The 14,838-nt window shown below is 36.2% G+C and overlaps 2 protein-coding genes and 1 long non-coding RNA gene across 10 annotated transcripts; all 3 read left to right on the top strand.

Moving 5' to 3' along the window:
- Positions 1-2,975: 2,975 nt before the first annotated feature.
- On the top strand, positions 2,976-5,378 carry LOC119999129. Its single transcript, XM_038846647.1, has 6 exons — positions 2,976-3,035; positions 3,105-3,350; positions 3,465-3,582; positions 3,697-4,365; positions 4,681-4,958; positions 5,046-5,378. The coding sequence occupies exons 1-6, from the start codon at positions 2,976-2,978 to the stop codon at positions 5,376-5,378; spliced, it is 1,704 nt and encodes a 567-aa protein (XP_038702575.1).
- Positions 5,379-6,312: 934 nt separating this feature from the next.
- On the top strand, positions 6,313-9,241 carry LOC119998445. 8 transcript variants are annotated; one of them, XR_005468254.1, is made up of 9 exons: positions 6,313-6,556; positions 6,712-6,754; positions 6,917-6,992; positions 7,098-7,172; positions 7,314-7,482; positions 7,592-7,715; positions 8,419-8,471; positions 8,669-8,719; positions 8,812-9,241. It is a non-coding gene; the product is annotated as an uncharacterized LOC119998445 (long non-coding RNA). The 8 variants fall into 8 exon arrangements; XR_005468253.1 differs by having other exon boundaries at positions 6,917-7,008; XR_005468251.1 differs by having other exon boundaries at positions 6,314-6,556; positions 7,371-7,482.
- Positions 9,242-9,859: 618 nt separating this feature from the next.
- Positions 9,860-11,493, top strand: LOC119998939. Its single transcript, XM_038846419.1, has 2 exons — positions 9,860-10,170; positions 11,151-11,493. The coding sequence occupies exons 1-2, from the start codon at positions 9,864-9,866 to the stop codon at positions 11,303-11,305; spliced, it is 462 nt and encodes a 153-aa protein (XP_038702347.1). The 5' UTR covers positions 9,860-9,863; the 3' UTR covers positions 11,306-11,493.
- Positions 11,494-14,838: the final 3,345 nt, after the last annotated feature.

The raw sequence follows: 14,838 nt of genomic DNA, 5'->3' as shown, positions 1-14,838 counted from the left end.
TAGATATTGCATTTGGTTGTTGTCAATGGAATTGGGTTGTTCTTGGACCAGCTTGTTGTTGGGACCTGCAGACCAAAGCTCTGCATGTTTGCCGGATTTTTCCAACTTTTTTATCAGAGTTGTAGAATCTACCCTGCCTGACACTATCACCAGCTGCTGTTCTGCATGTATGTTCACTGAGTAGACACCTGAATATACAAAAACCAGAAAACATGTGTTGTCTTTGTTTAGTCTGAATACATATATATATATATATATATATATATATATATATATGTATGTATGTATATTACCTTCAATTTTCCTTAGCATTTTCTGGACTTTCTTCTTGCAACCTTGGCAGTTAATGTGTACTTGGAGAACATGTGTCTGCAGAGAAGAAAAATGTAGAACAAACCCAGGTCAGAGGAAGCATTTTGCATGGTAAACTAATATATGAAAGGAAGAAAGAAATGTTTTTGTTTATGGAGACCTCAATCTTCATATGCTCAAACCCATTTCCGAACATTTTCATTTGCCCTTGCTGTTAATACTAAAAGGGTATTTTCTTACAGGCTCTTGATGTGTTTCTGCTTCTCTGCTTTATATTATATTAGCCTTATTTGTGTGTCCAGTCACTATTTATAGAAGAGAATAGAGAATGTGTACACAGCATATAGTGTGTGTGTGTATATATATATATATATATATATAGAGAGAGAGAGAGAGAGAGAGAGAGGGGAGGGAGGGAGTTGTTGAGTGAAAAGTGTGTGAACATTGACTAGGCTAACAGGAATTGGCAGTGCTGAATTTTGCCAGGCACAGAGTTCATGTTCTTCTTCTGGTACAAGGTACAGGATTTTCTTGTTAGGATTTGGTATCCATTAATGGAGGTTTTAGAAGCTCCAAATTGGCCTTAATATAGCAAATTAAGATCAATTTAATCCGCATTCTTCACGTTTATTGCATGTTGGAAATAAAAAAAAAATAATCTTAGAACTATTAGTAAAGGGGAAAAAAAAATTGTAACTCGTATGGGGCTCAATTACCAGTCATTACCATCTAATACCTACCTCCCCAATATGATGCCTTATTTGTGCAATCAGGTTCTTCAGTCCAAATCTCACAGTAGACATTTTGTGATGATTTGGTCTATTAACTAAATTTAAAGTGAATCAACACACAATTTTTTTTTCTCTTTTTAGAAGAAAAGATGCACGATTTTGAGTTCTTGTTGGAGTAATGGTACTCTAATGACGTTTTAATAATATTTATTATAGTTAAACAGACTCTTAATCAAGTAGTTTAACACAACAATAAACATTTAAATTTTTGATATAACATAAAATATCCGAGACCAGAATAACTATTATGTCAATTAATATTGCTAAACTCAGATGATGCTCACTGACATGAGTTTGTTTGTTATGTCTATTTGAGTTTTATTAGTTGACAGCCCGTGCGTTGCAGCGGATGACGATTATTTTCTTGAATTCCATTGTTACAGTTAATTTTATGAAGCGAAACGAAGTATTTTTCTAGAAATTTGCTATGTAATTTATCAAAAGAGCTTATTCCAAGAGAAAAGAAACCTAATTTTATGAAGAAAATATTATTTTGTCAAAACTTGCAATGGAGTTTATTAGGAGAGCTTATCCAAGAAAAACAAACCTAATAGCTCCAAAACTTGTACCTCATCAAGATTTGAAAAGAGACCTCATTTTCAGCTATATTTTGTGATTACTGGTTATAATTACAAACAAAGAAATGAAGAAAGATTTAAAAACAAAGAAATGAAAATTTTTCATACAATTATAGTCAGAAAAAAATTTCACACAACCAACACAAATCACAGTAGGCAAATCCACGTCAAGCAAAAGGAAAAATAAAATGCAAGAGCTCCTTTGTTTACCGACCATAACGTTACCATTAACAACATAAGAAATATTACATATAGCTTCATGTTCACAACTGTCGATGACGAGTAGAATCGAACTAGTTGAAGTAACTACTCCACGGGCTTATTGTCGTCTCAATTGATTGGACCATGAACTGTTAGACTGCTCTGCTTCTCTGCACTGGTTATAAATATGAACTATGAGGTCCTTAAGATTTTTTTTCGGGGACACTCCGACATTCAAGTCAGTTCGATGGTAAGCTCATAGTAATAAGTGAAAAAGTAAGAGAGATTTACTTGAATAGATGTCCATTTTTATATGTTGCGGATATAACCGCTCTTTTATTATTGTAACCGCTCATTTATGATCATAGAAACTAAAAATGCGCATCCCATTTATGATGGGATGATTCACCGATCTGTCTTTTAGTGACCAAGGTGATACCTAGGTGACACTCAATAATTATACCGAGGTGTTCTTCAGATCCTTTAGAAATAGACACGTGTCAATATCTTAATTGAGGCGTATTTTGATAGGGTGTTGATATTTACACCCCTTTTCTAATTGTTACACCTCTTTGGAAGTGACATAATAACAAAAAGGATCGTTGATATTTTGCTTGCTTTTTCAGAGATTTTTTTACTTTTCAGATATTCTTTTTATTTTTTAGAGATTCTTTTAATCATACTCATATATTTTTTATTATAATTTTAGAATTAATATTTTTATTCCCATAAAGCCCCTAATATCTCTTCCATAAAAACATTTTTGTCATTCTACAACAAGAGGAGCGTATACTTTTCCAATCAAAACTTCTACTTCAACCTGCAACATCAATACTGATTTCATTATCACTAGAGGTCTTTCTTGAGTTTGGAGATAGTTGAGCTCGGTATATCTTCTTTGTTCTTCTCTTTGGTTTAATTTAAAAGGGGCCTCTGTATGATGTTTAGTAGAAATGATTAGACACTCATTTTATCTACTTGCTAATGCAGATTCCGCATTAATATGGATCATCAGAAACTTTGGGGTGAAGATCTAAGATTGTCAAGTGATTATGATATTATCTTATAAGAAATAAAACAATAAGAGGAACTTATGGATGTGAGTGAAGAAAATATTGAAGTTGATGTTACAAATGAATTTTCCACCGACATGGTATGCTACATAACTAAATTCATATATGTTATATTTTGTTAATTCATACCTAAATTATTACATTTTTAGGTATCCAATTCACGTCAATCGCTAATTGAATGGGTTCAAAATGCTGGACGCAATTTGGGATTTGTTATTGTTATGAAAATGTCAGAGATTGGTGGATTTGGGAGGAGACACAAATTATTGTTACAATGTAAACATGGGGGCACCTACAAAAGTAAGAAAACCTCCACAATGTTAGTTGGCACAAAAGAAATGGAATGTCCATTTAGAGTGAAAGGGTTGAAATTGAACACATATGATGATTGGATGGTAAGTATGGTATGTGGAACGCATAACCATTCCGCGACATTATATATGGAGGGTCATGCATACGTGGGTAGGCTTTCTGTTACTGAAAATGATATATTGGTGGATTTGTCTAAGAATTTGGTTAAGCCACTAAACATCTTGTATACGTTGAAGAACAGGGATCCGAATAGCATGTCCACTATTAATATTATATACAATGCACGTCAGAAGTTTCGGACTGCAGAGAAAGTTGGTAAATCCCAAATGCAACAACTCATGTCATTCCTACACTAGTACGGGTACGTTTTCTTTAATCGAAGCAATGCTCAGACTGATGAGCTTAAAGAATTATTATTTGCACATCCAGGCTCGTTGAAACTATTGCGTGCATTCCAGTATGTGTTACTGATGGATGCTACCTGTAAAACTAACACGTTCAGGATATCTCTATTTGAGATTGTCGGTGTGATTTCAACGAAGATGACATCTTGCATTGTATTTGTATTCTTGCAATCTAAAAAAGAGGACAATTATACTTGGGCATTGAATTGTTTGCGGTCAACAATGGATGAATACACTACTCCAAGAGTAATTGTCACCGATAGAGATTTGACGTTGATGAGGTCGTGTGCCCAAGTGTTTCTCAAGGCGATGAAACTGCTCTGTACATGGCACATCGACAGAGTTGTTATAGCCAACTACAAAAAATCATTTCAAGACAAGCAATCTTGGGATGCATTCTACTCCATGTGGCACACATTACTGGAATCAGAAACAAAAAATGCGTATCTGTACAATTTATCTGCTCTTGAGGTAAATTTACAAAAGTACTTGAAGGTCGTGAATTGTATTAAAGATGAATGGTTGACACCATATAAGGAGATGTTCATATCCGCCTGGAGAGATACGTATATGCAATTCGGAAATGTGACAACTAACAGAGTTGAGAGTCAGCATTCTAAGTTGAAACGATACTTGGGCACATCACAATCGGACTTGGAGTTAGCAGTGTCATCTATTCATCAACTCCTCCAAGGTCAGTTCACATCATTAAAAGCTAGTTTGGCAAAAAGCAAAAATATTGTCCAACATCGATTCAAAATAGAGCAATTCCGAGAATTATGGGGTTTTGTTTCAATTGACGCATTGAATCTGATTTGGTTGGAATTTGAGCGACCTAAAGTTTTCGGAGAAGACGTCTACTCTTGTAGATGTAAACTTCGTACGAGTAATGGACTGCCATGTACGCACGAGCTTGCAGTATATACAAATGAAGGTCGTCCTATACCACTTGCTTGCATTGATAAATTTTGGAAGAAACTTGACTTATTGCCATGTGTTTGTCCTGAAGATGATGATATCGATTGTAGTGTCGAGCTACAAATATTCATAGAACAATTTAAGCATCAGTCAAGGCTTGATAAAGTCAGTCTACTAAGGAAGTTAAGGGAGCTAATTAATCCATCAATAACTACACTTCTTCAATTGGTTGTTAAGACAAATATTCATGGACGTCCCTCCTCAAAGAAGAAAGTACATAGATCTACTCATGGTAATCCATCTGCATTTGAGTTCGTTCAGCATGATTTGAACCATTCTCAGGAACCAAGCAGGCATAGTTGTTCATCAGTACGCTCCTCCTCTTAGAAGAAAATAGACAGATCTACTCGTGGTAAAGCGCATGAGTTTGTTCAGCACGATTTTCTTCATTCTCAGGAACCAGGTAGACATAGTTGTTCATCTCTCTACAGTACTCCACCACTCCCTACACAAACGATTTCAATATCGAGCTTAGTTAACCATGAGCAAGTATATCTTAGTCAGTTCCCACCTACATTGCATCCTTACATTATGTTTGTAAAAGATGTAAGAGCTGATGAAAATTGTGGCTTTCAGGCTATTGTTGGGTTGCTTGGTTTTGACGAGGATGCATGGATGCACGTCCATCAAAACTTGATTGTCGAGTTGAGAACATTCTGGACAGAGCATGCAGATATATTTGGTGATTATTATCGAGCATGTTCCATTTACAACTCACTGAACTTCTGAGAATTAGATAGACCACCACCAGTTCAGAATTGGATGACAATGTCTGACATGGATCACTTGATTGTTTCACGTTACAATGTCATATTACATTTTCTTAGTTCTAAACAGGGGTTGACATTTTTGCTACTGCGATTAGTGCCTCCACCGTCGCATACATGTTACTATCACTATCGGGTTTGTTAATAATAATCACTTTGTCCAGGTTGCCTTGACAGTGGGTTACCCGATGCCTCCCATTATGATTCAATGGTTTAGGTACAGATACGATTGCGCAGCTGCATGTGTTACATTGTATATAGAACAACTTGCATCATACATTCAATGTACTCGTTCTATATTTCCTTTTGAAATCATTGTGTTATAATTTACATAATTTGTAAGAGTGGTGGGAGATTACATTGAATATCTAAGCTTGATAGAAAACCAGACAATTCAATTTCGTAACTTGTCCTTTTTTACCTGAAAAACTTACACAGTACGAATCTTTCTCAATACACATCAAGTCATCATTATTTTTTTTGAAATTATTATAAAAAATAAAAATACAAAAATAATAACAAAAGGACAAAAAAAAATCATCATTATTTTTTTTGAAATTATTATAAAAAATAAAAATACAAAAATAATAACAAAAGGACAAAAAAAATTTGGCGTTCATTTTTGCACCCGCCTTTTTACTTATACACAATTTCAAAAAATAAAAAAAAATGTAGTGTACCCGTGCACAAATGTGCTTAATTTTGCATACAATTTCAAAAAGACAAATTAAAAAAAAAACACATCTATACATATATAATTATGGAGTCCTGAGACGGAAATAGAGCATTCTTAGCCATCCACGTCAGATTTTACAACCGTTTTACGAGTGCCATCTGGAAATTTCCTTATTTAAATTAATGTTTAAAGAAAAAAAAAAGCTGCAATTATTGACGCGTTTTAGATTCATCCTCTCACATCTCTTCCGTCTTCTCTAGAGGAAAGCCCTGATTCATGCATTAAGAGAGTAGAATTGAATATATGCAATAACTACAGATCTTTGAGTCAAAAGGAATGAAGTCGATTTGCATTCCATTTCTACCTAACGGTTCTGCTCCTCAATATTAGATTCATTCTCTGTTCGTTGTCCATCTATATATAGTATACACATGGGTGTCACAACGTCAACGATTTGCTCCTTTGTAAGCCAAGTACCTCTCTTACTTGATTATCCGGCTATATTTATTGAATCCCTCTGATGATTTAACCTATTTTATTCTATTTATGCTTCTGTATTGTGCGATTCTCTATCTCTATTGATTTGGCCATTTGGGTATTGATTTATCTCTGTTCTCAGTGCCTCTTTTTCTCCAAGGGCTACGTCAACGATTTGCTCTTTTGTAAGCCAATTTCCTCTCTTACTTGATTATCCGGCTGAATTTATTGAATCCTCTGGTGATTTAATTCGGGGAACTTAAAATTGTTTATGTATAATCTTCTGAATCCCATTCTTTATCTCTAATGATTTGTCCATTTGGGTATTGGTTTATCTCTTTTCTCAGTGCCTCTTTTTCTCCCTGGGCTATGTCAACGATTTGCTCCGGCTAAATTAATGAAACCCTCTTGTGATTTAATTAGGTGAACTATTAGGCAGGTTCCTCTCTTACTTGATTATGAACTGTCTTCATAAGCCTCCTCTTCACGGTTGTTCTCTCCTCTTGATTTTTATGCTTCTCGATGCAGGTCTCTCTCAATTTCTTACCAGCTCTCCTCTTCTTCACACAAAGCAACGGCGCTACAATTCCTTATCCAGGCCAGGTTCGTCTTCGGATCTTCACTTTCCATCATAATGATTCCATTGTTGTTAAAAAGATGAAGTTGATTTCTCTTGATTATTTTGCTTATGTCATTTAACCCTTTTTGATGATCTCTTTTTGTTACAATTAATTGTTTCAATAGATTCGCTTTTCATTCCCCAACTCTAATCGTCATCGACTCTCTGTACAAACTTTTTAGTCAGCCAATCTCTCCAAGGGTGATGGAAATTCACTTGACTCGCTCATGATCCGTCTTCCTTTTGTGCTTCCTTCCAGGGAGCTTTGGTCATTCTAATGCTTTTTGATTATTGGTAAGATCCTGGCCATCTTTCTCAGCCTCCATTGATTAATTATTTTGTTGATTATGATGATTAAAATCTTATCCGGTCCATTATTCTTCGGTTTTGGAATTGGCAAAAGAGTTCTATGAGAACTGAAAGTTTCAGTCTGCTTATTCCGTGTGGTATGCATGGTTGCTCTCTTTTTGGGTCTCTATGGTTTGTGGAGCCTCATATGCGGAGTAGGAATTGAGCGATCAAGAGAGGTACTCTATTTATGTCTCTTTCTGAAGTGCTTAATGACATTTTTACAATTTTTCTCTGGTTATTTAAATCTGGTGATTATCCTACTCAATGTTAGAAATCACGCAACAGTTCCTACTCTCTGCCATCTTTTATCTGATCATGTGGTATCGAGTTTCAACTCTCTCTGCCTGGGTCTGTTCGCACCTTCAGCCATTTCCCCCTGTTATGCCCATGTTTTTGGTTCCCAACTCGATATATTGGGAACCATGTATTTCGCAGACATTTTTCTTGGAGAATGTAATGTAAATTCGAGTCTTTTGGAAAAAAATTACGCTTATACTATCTTAACAACCTGTGCAAACAATGTTGATTATTTAAAGACTATCAAACTAAACTGAAAAATAGATAAGGCTTAAATATTCTGCATATTATACTTCCATGGTACTCTGGTCATGTTCTATTTGCATTTCGAATGTCTGACATTTGATAGATTCCCTCTTAATTAAATATTTAGTTTTGGGTGAAGGAAGCTAATCCAAATGTCTCACTTGTCTTAGAAGAATATATGTAAGATCAATTGTGGATGTTTGTTTTATTCTGTCATTGTTGCATTGATAGTGCCATGAATTGAATTGTGGATGTTTGAGTGACTTTTGCCGACTTTTGGATGCTCTGTGGTACCCTAGCTGACTTGTCTGCAACTTTGACCCTTTGCTGTTTTAGGTGATTGTGGAGAAAACTGGGAGAAGTGACATAGTGAACATTGACAAGAAGAAGTAAGTAGGCGACAGTTCAAACTTTGATCATTGATGACTGTAAATTCTTTTGTTACATTCTCTTACTCATCTCTCTACTTAATTTCACTTTAAGTGTGAATCAATGCTATAATGCTATTACTTCAATAATTTTTGTACTTTAGAACCCTGCAATAAAAAATCACCTTTAAAAAATAATCTATGAGATGCCTATGCAGGTTATAAGTCGTAACAAACGAGCAATAGTACATTCAGAAACAAGTGTTGAGGTTAGAAGTTTCTAAGATAAATTGCTTTCGTTACTGTACAAATATGAGTTAACGTAATACTATTCGTAACAAAAAAAAAATCGATTTTGCAGGTTGTTGGTGCATCAAGAGATTCTTCTGCTCAACATATATTTCATAGCGATGATGGTAGGTCGATTGAAGAAATTTCAGAGGACAAATCAGCAGACAATGATGAAGGGATATCCGCTAATAGTAGTTTGCCAGACGACATCAATGAGAAGAGATACAAGAGAAAGAAGCTAAACATTGATTCAGAGTAGACTTCCCATGGATGCTAAGGTTTACTTATGTCTAACTGCTTGCTTTGTTAAACACCGTGGGAAGATATCCTGTTGATTAACTATTTAGGCTTAATAATTTCAACAACTATAAAAGAGAATTTTCTGTCAATGGGAAAGTCTAATGATTTCCTCATCTATTTTTTCTAAGTATGGAATTGTTATGTTAAATAATGTCATCGTGAGTTGACAATGATTACATATTGGAAACAACTTATGATAATATTAATGTTAGAAACAACTTATGACCAAAAATGACAAAATCACCGTCATCTGACCAAATCATTTCTTAATCTTAAAAAAAACTAACCAAATACCTTTAATTTAACAAGGCATGAAGGTTTCATAAAAATTGCATTGCATGTCGCGTGAAGCGCGAGCACAAAACTAGTTAATTATCTAAACAAAAAGACACTGTCATGTCAATAATAGGCAAGAGGCAATGTTAGAGATCTAAAAGCATCATGCATCCCTTCTTGTACCGGGTCAACCTTATAGAATGATGTGTACGAGTGTGGCAGAGCTGGACCCCATATTTTATATCTCTGACAAAGGGGGTTGCAACAAGTAAAAAGGAGGGTGCAAAAATGAGCACCGATATTGATATTATCAACTGCAATCACCATAGAACTGCAGAATCAATGAATCATGGGGTTCTTGAAGGGTTGGTCGTTCACCAAAAGAGAAAGAAAGAACGTTTATTTGAATTAAATGGTTTTAAAAAATAATTTATAACTCTCTTAATTTTAGACCGTTAGATTGATTTTGTTAGATTAGAGCCGTAGATTAGGGGAAACATCAGCTGCTGTGTGCCAACTGCCAAGATCCCCTGGATCCCCAAAAAAATGCAATCTTTATCAAATGCCAAAGCCAAGAATAAGATTTTGTCTCCAAAACCCAAATCCAAGCACGAGTGGCGAGTGCTGTGGAGTGCACAGATGGCTTTCACCTTCACACTTGCTCACTGTAGCAGAGTTGCTTCCTTGCGGTTGCCAATTCTACATCAAAGAACAAGCCTAGGATCGCTGAAAGTTGCTGGGATTCGGTGCTCGAACGACAAAACTCTCAGAACTTGCAAGAATTGCAAAACCCAATTCGACCCTTCACTCAATCATCATCGCGCTTGTCTCTTCCACACTGCTCATTTTGGAGGTACCCACTACGGTTTTTTAATGATTCAATCACTCTTATATGTGCATTCATCATCTCAAATTAGTTGTAACTGTGAAAGATATTGATTCATGGCATGGGAGAGGAGATAAAGTTTTGTTCTGTTTTGGACTTAGTAGACCAAAGAGTGGTAGATGCTGAACATGACCCAAACTGACCCAATTGCTTAACAAGATGCGACATTCACCTCATGCCAGTTGAACCTGGAAATCTTATTATGAACTCGAGTTATATTGCCCTGAAATGTTGGGAAATTTGTTGGGATCCATGGCTCAAATATTTTGATTATTGAATTTGAATGTCCCTGACCTTCTCTTAGATTCTATGGGTGTTTCTGATGCAAGAAACTGAGAAAGGAATGGGGAGGTGGAGTTTTCAATATGGCTTATGAAACCTATTTGGCAGTCATGCTTCTGTTTTATATTAGACATTTTGCATTAGGTATCATCCATTTTCTGGAACCACAGACATATTCTTGACTTTCAGAGTTCCTTTCTCACTAACTTGATGGCTTATACAAGAAATGATGTGATGTACATTCTTGCTTGTATTTGTAGGCCGAGGTTTTGAGTTGGATGTTCATGAATCATGATTCATCATATCACCTTTAACTTCAGTGGTTAACATTCATATCTTCCAAATTAGTTTTTACAAACTTATGCCAACTTCTAAAGCCGAATTCTGATTTTAAAACTTAAGGAATTAGCTTTATGCATTTATTAAATCATGTATCTTCTGGCGAACTTTTTTTTTTTGGCTTGAAATCTTATGGACTCACTTTCACAAATCTCCAGTTATACTGCACAAACTGATAAAATAAGATAGAGAGGAGGTGCCGGGAAAGTGGCCCTATTTGTGTCTAAAATCCACGTACTTTGTAAATTGTATCTTGATGTCATTATTTCTCATATGCCCTTTTTCCTTAGTTGCTGTTCTTATGTTGTCCCAACCTTCTATTTTAGGGGAAACAAAACGTAAGTTTGAGAGTGTATACACTGGAGGCACCATGAGTACACCCGACTCTGGCCAGGTTTTCCAGTATTGGCATTGTTGTGGATCTGAAGATCCCTTTGACCCTGGATGTACAGCTGCCCCCCATGCTTCATACGACGATTGAGGGAGGTGACCATCTTTTGAAATACATGCATGCTGCTCTCCTAGACCTCAAATTTTCAATTAATTTCTATATGTCTGCTGTTCTTGTACGTATGTACAAATTTCTTTCTTTGTTCTTGCTGTGAAGCATGCTCTAACTATGTGTTTTACATGAAATTCATCAAATTAATTTGCAAATCTCTATACTTCTGTTCTCGTCCTATCAGTTTGTCCAATGTTTGACTAATGGCGTCACTTGAATGCATTGCCATTTGGCTCTTGTAATACAGATATCCTTTAGAATCTTTTTATTCTCAGCACCGAACACTGGATCTCTCTTCTTTTTTCCCCGTTTTGTCTTGTTGATGTGCACAAGGTGACTAACTGTCAATGAGTCCAGTATGACCATGAAAGTAGATGAGGTTCACTATCATATTCTATAATGTCTTAATATCTGAAAAAGAAAATCTTACAAAATACTTGACAATTAGGCAAATTGATGTCCGGTTATCGTTTCTAGGGTTAAATGTCTTTATTTGAGATTGACATAGACCAGTCTACTCCCGTTTTTAAAAATACAGAATGTGGTATATGAAAATGGTTTGTTTCACTCTGGGTTGGTCAGGGAGAAGAAAATTGAGATTTGCTCATATTTTTTTTACGATGGTCGTGTCATTGGATGAGAAAAAGAACTTTCTACCCCTCACAGAGTTTTTGAAAACAGGAGGTAAGTAAGTAATTCTTGCATCCAGACATTTTATCTTCTTAGAAGACCTCTCTTCCTCTCAAATTCCTTCTCATATTGGCATTCCAGTGCCAAGAGAACTGGTAAGATGTCATCAGATGAAGAAGAGAAGGCCTTTCATGAAAGAAAAGAGCCAACTTGAATAACCAAGGAGATTGCCTGAGAACCCAACAAGTGAGTGTTGGAGTCCCTCTTGGGAAGGATTCAGGCAAGTCATCCTTCGCTACCAAATAAGACCCTTGTCTTCATGAAAAGCCTCTCTTCCTCTCAAACTGGTTCTTGGTTGTTAAATTGCATTGGCAAAAGAACTATGAAGAGTAGCGGCTTTTCATGATAGAAAAGAATCCATCTGATTAGCCAAGCAGAAACAATACTCTTATCTTCATGAAAAGCGTCTCTTTCTCTACAATTCATTCTCCATTGCCAAAAGAACTTTGAAGAGCTTCTGGGGAAGAAGAGAAGGACTTACGTGAAATAAAAGAGCTTATCTGATTAGACAAGGAGACTGCCTAGGAACCCAACAAGACCTTTTATATATAAAAGATTGAGATCCTCTCAAAAAGTGGACAGGCAAGTCATCCTTGGCTACCAAACTAGACTCCCTTCTTCATGAAAGGCCTCTCTTCCTCTGAAATTCTTTCTTCTTTTCAGCATGCCTTTGCCAAATAACTTTGAAGGGCTTCCCACAAAGAAGAGAAGGCCTTACATGAAATAAAAGAGCCTATCTGATTAGCCAAGGAGACTGCCGGGGAACTCAACAAGACGTTTTATATATAAAAGATTGAAATCATCTTGAAAAGAAGACAGGCAAGTCATCCTTGGCTACCAAACAAGACTCTTATCTTCATGAAAAGCCTCTCTTCCTCTACAATTCATTCTCCATTGCCGAAAGAACTTTGAAGAGCTTCTGGCCAAGAAGAGAAGGCCTTACATGAAATAAAAGAACCTATCTGATTAGCCAAGGAGACTGCCTGGGAACTCAACAAGACGTTTTATATATAAAAGATTGAAATCGTCTTGAAAAGAAGACAGGCAAGTCATCCTTGGCTACCAAACAAGACTCTTATCTTCATGAAAAGCCTCTCTTCCTCTACAATTCATTCTCCATTGCCGAAAGAACTTTGAAGAGCTTCTGGCCAAGAAGAGAAGGCCTTACATGAAATAAAAGAGCCTATCTGATTAGCCAAGGAGACTGCCTGGGAACTCAACAAGACGTTTTATATAGAAAAGATTGAAATCGTCTTGAAAAGAAGACAGGCAAGTCATCCTTGGCTACCAAACAAGACTCTTATCTTCATGAAAAGCCTCTCTTCATCTACAATTCATTCTCCATTGCCGAAAGAACTTTGAAGAGCTTCTGGCCAAGAAGAGAAGGCCTTGCATGAAATAAAAGAGCCTATCTGATTAGCCAAGGAGACTGCCTGGGAACCCATCAAGACTTTTTATATGTAAAAGCTTGAAATCCTCTTGAAAAGAAGACAGGCAAGTCATCCTTGGCTACCAAACAAGACTCTTTATTTTCATGTAAGGCCTCTCTTCCTTTTAAACTTATGCTTCATTGGAGCATTCATGATGTCATACCGTGAACCTTTCGAGCAATCTCTCTGCAGTGAGGATTTATTCATATCATCTGTCAGCCACACAGAATTGGCTGCATTGTGTGTGGAGATGCAAAAGGAATATGAACGGTTGGTTGGTAAAGAAGAGGAGGTCTAAGATGAATGAAAAGAGCTTGTCTGATTAGCCAAGGAGGCTGCCTGAGAACCCAAGAGTTTTCAAAACACTAATGCAAGTGTCTGAAACCATCCTAGAGAGCAGGCAAGTCATCCTTGGCTATCAAACAAAACTTATCTTCATCTTAGACCTCTCTTCCTCTGAAACTTGTTCATAGTTTTTATTAGTTGATGCTTAAACCTCATATCAAACCTTGTATTTATATCCTAACAAAGTGTAGAGGACAGATTCAGATTGCCAATAAATGGAATATATTCTCCATACTCTGTGAAGGACCCAAATGAGATATGTGTCAGTCCTTTGCATTTTTCTTCTTTTTTTAGATCATTGAAGGATGTCAATGTATGGGTTGTGTATGTAGAATTAGGCCAACAGTTCATGATTGGGCATCTATATATGCCCCCTGTATGGGTCACTCTTGACCCAATGTCCTATCTTTTTCTAGTGATTTCTGTGGTCTGATTTCCAGTATCTTGTGATGAAGATGATTTTGACTCCTCAAAATGGGAAGAGAATTGCAGAAAATCTAGTAAAGGTGCAAGTAGTTGCAATGTAAATGTTTATTACTTCAATGAGACCTTCCAGTAATTGATATATGGTCTTATGTACCATCTTTCTACTTGGAGACATATATTATTCTGTTTCTACTGGCACCATTTATGCATTTTTAGATGCCGCCACCAAAAAGTTCAATTCAAATGACTCTTGGCCCTTGAAAAGCAAGTTTGTTCTTGTTGACTTTGAATCAAGTTTTTTTTCTTTTCTTTTCCTTTCCTTTATGGGTTTTTGGTAGACATTTTTGATCACATTTATGCGGCCTCAATAGGTATAGAGCATCTAATATATGCCAATACAAGGTGGAAATTCTTCTAGCCAAAAACACTAAAAAAGGCCCAAACTCTCTAGCATTCCTAGCAAGAGTGTGAGCCAAACAAGTACACGTTAACATGTTGAAATTTCACATTACCCATAAGACAAGACCCTTCTCGAATGGCATCAATAAGGTGATAGAAAATGGATAGCTGGAATGACACAGAATTTACGGCGGCAGCCACACAAATTGCAGAATTCGATTC

Source organism: Tripterygium wilfordii, chromosome 5 (genome assembly GCF_013401445.1).
Source record: "Tripterygium wilfordii isolate XIE 37 chromosome 5, ASM1340144v1, whole genome shotgun sequence".
Lineage (NCBI taxonomy): Eukaryota > Viridiplantae > Streptophyta > Magnoliopsida > Celastrales > Celastraceae > Tripterygium > Tripterygium wilfordii.
This window is presented reverse-complemented; position numbering and strand designations above follow the sequence as displayed.

Coding starts and splice junctions, on each gene's coding strand:
- LOC119999129 (XM_038846647.1), top strand. CDS start 2,976: ATGGATGTGAGTGAAGAAAATATTGAAGTTGATGTTACAAATGAATTT. Junction 3,583..3,696: donor TCGGACTGCAGAGAAAGTTG/GTAAATCCCAAA, acceptor TTGCACATCCAG/GCTCGTTGAAACTATTGCGT. Junction 4,959..5,045: donor GCAGGCATAGTTGTTCATCA/GTACGCTCCTCC, acceptor CTTCATTCTCAG/GAACCAGGTAGACATAGTTG.
- LOC119998939 (XM_038846419.1), top strand. CDS start 9,864: ATGCAATCTTTATCAAATGCCAAAGCCAAGAATAAGATTTTGTCTCCA. Junction 10,171..11,150: donor CCACACTGCTCATTTTGGAG/GTACCCACTACG, acceptor CTTCTATTTTAG/GGGAAACAAAACGTAAGTTT.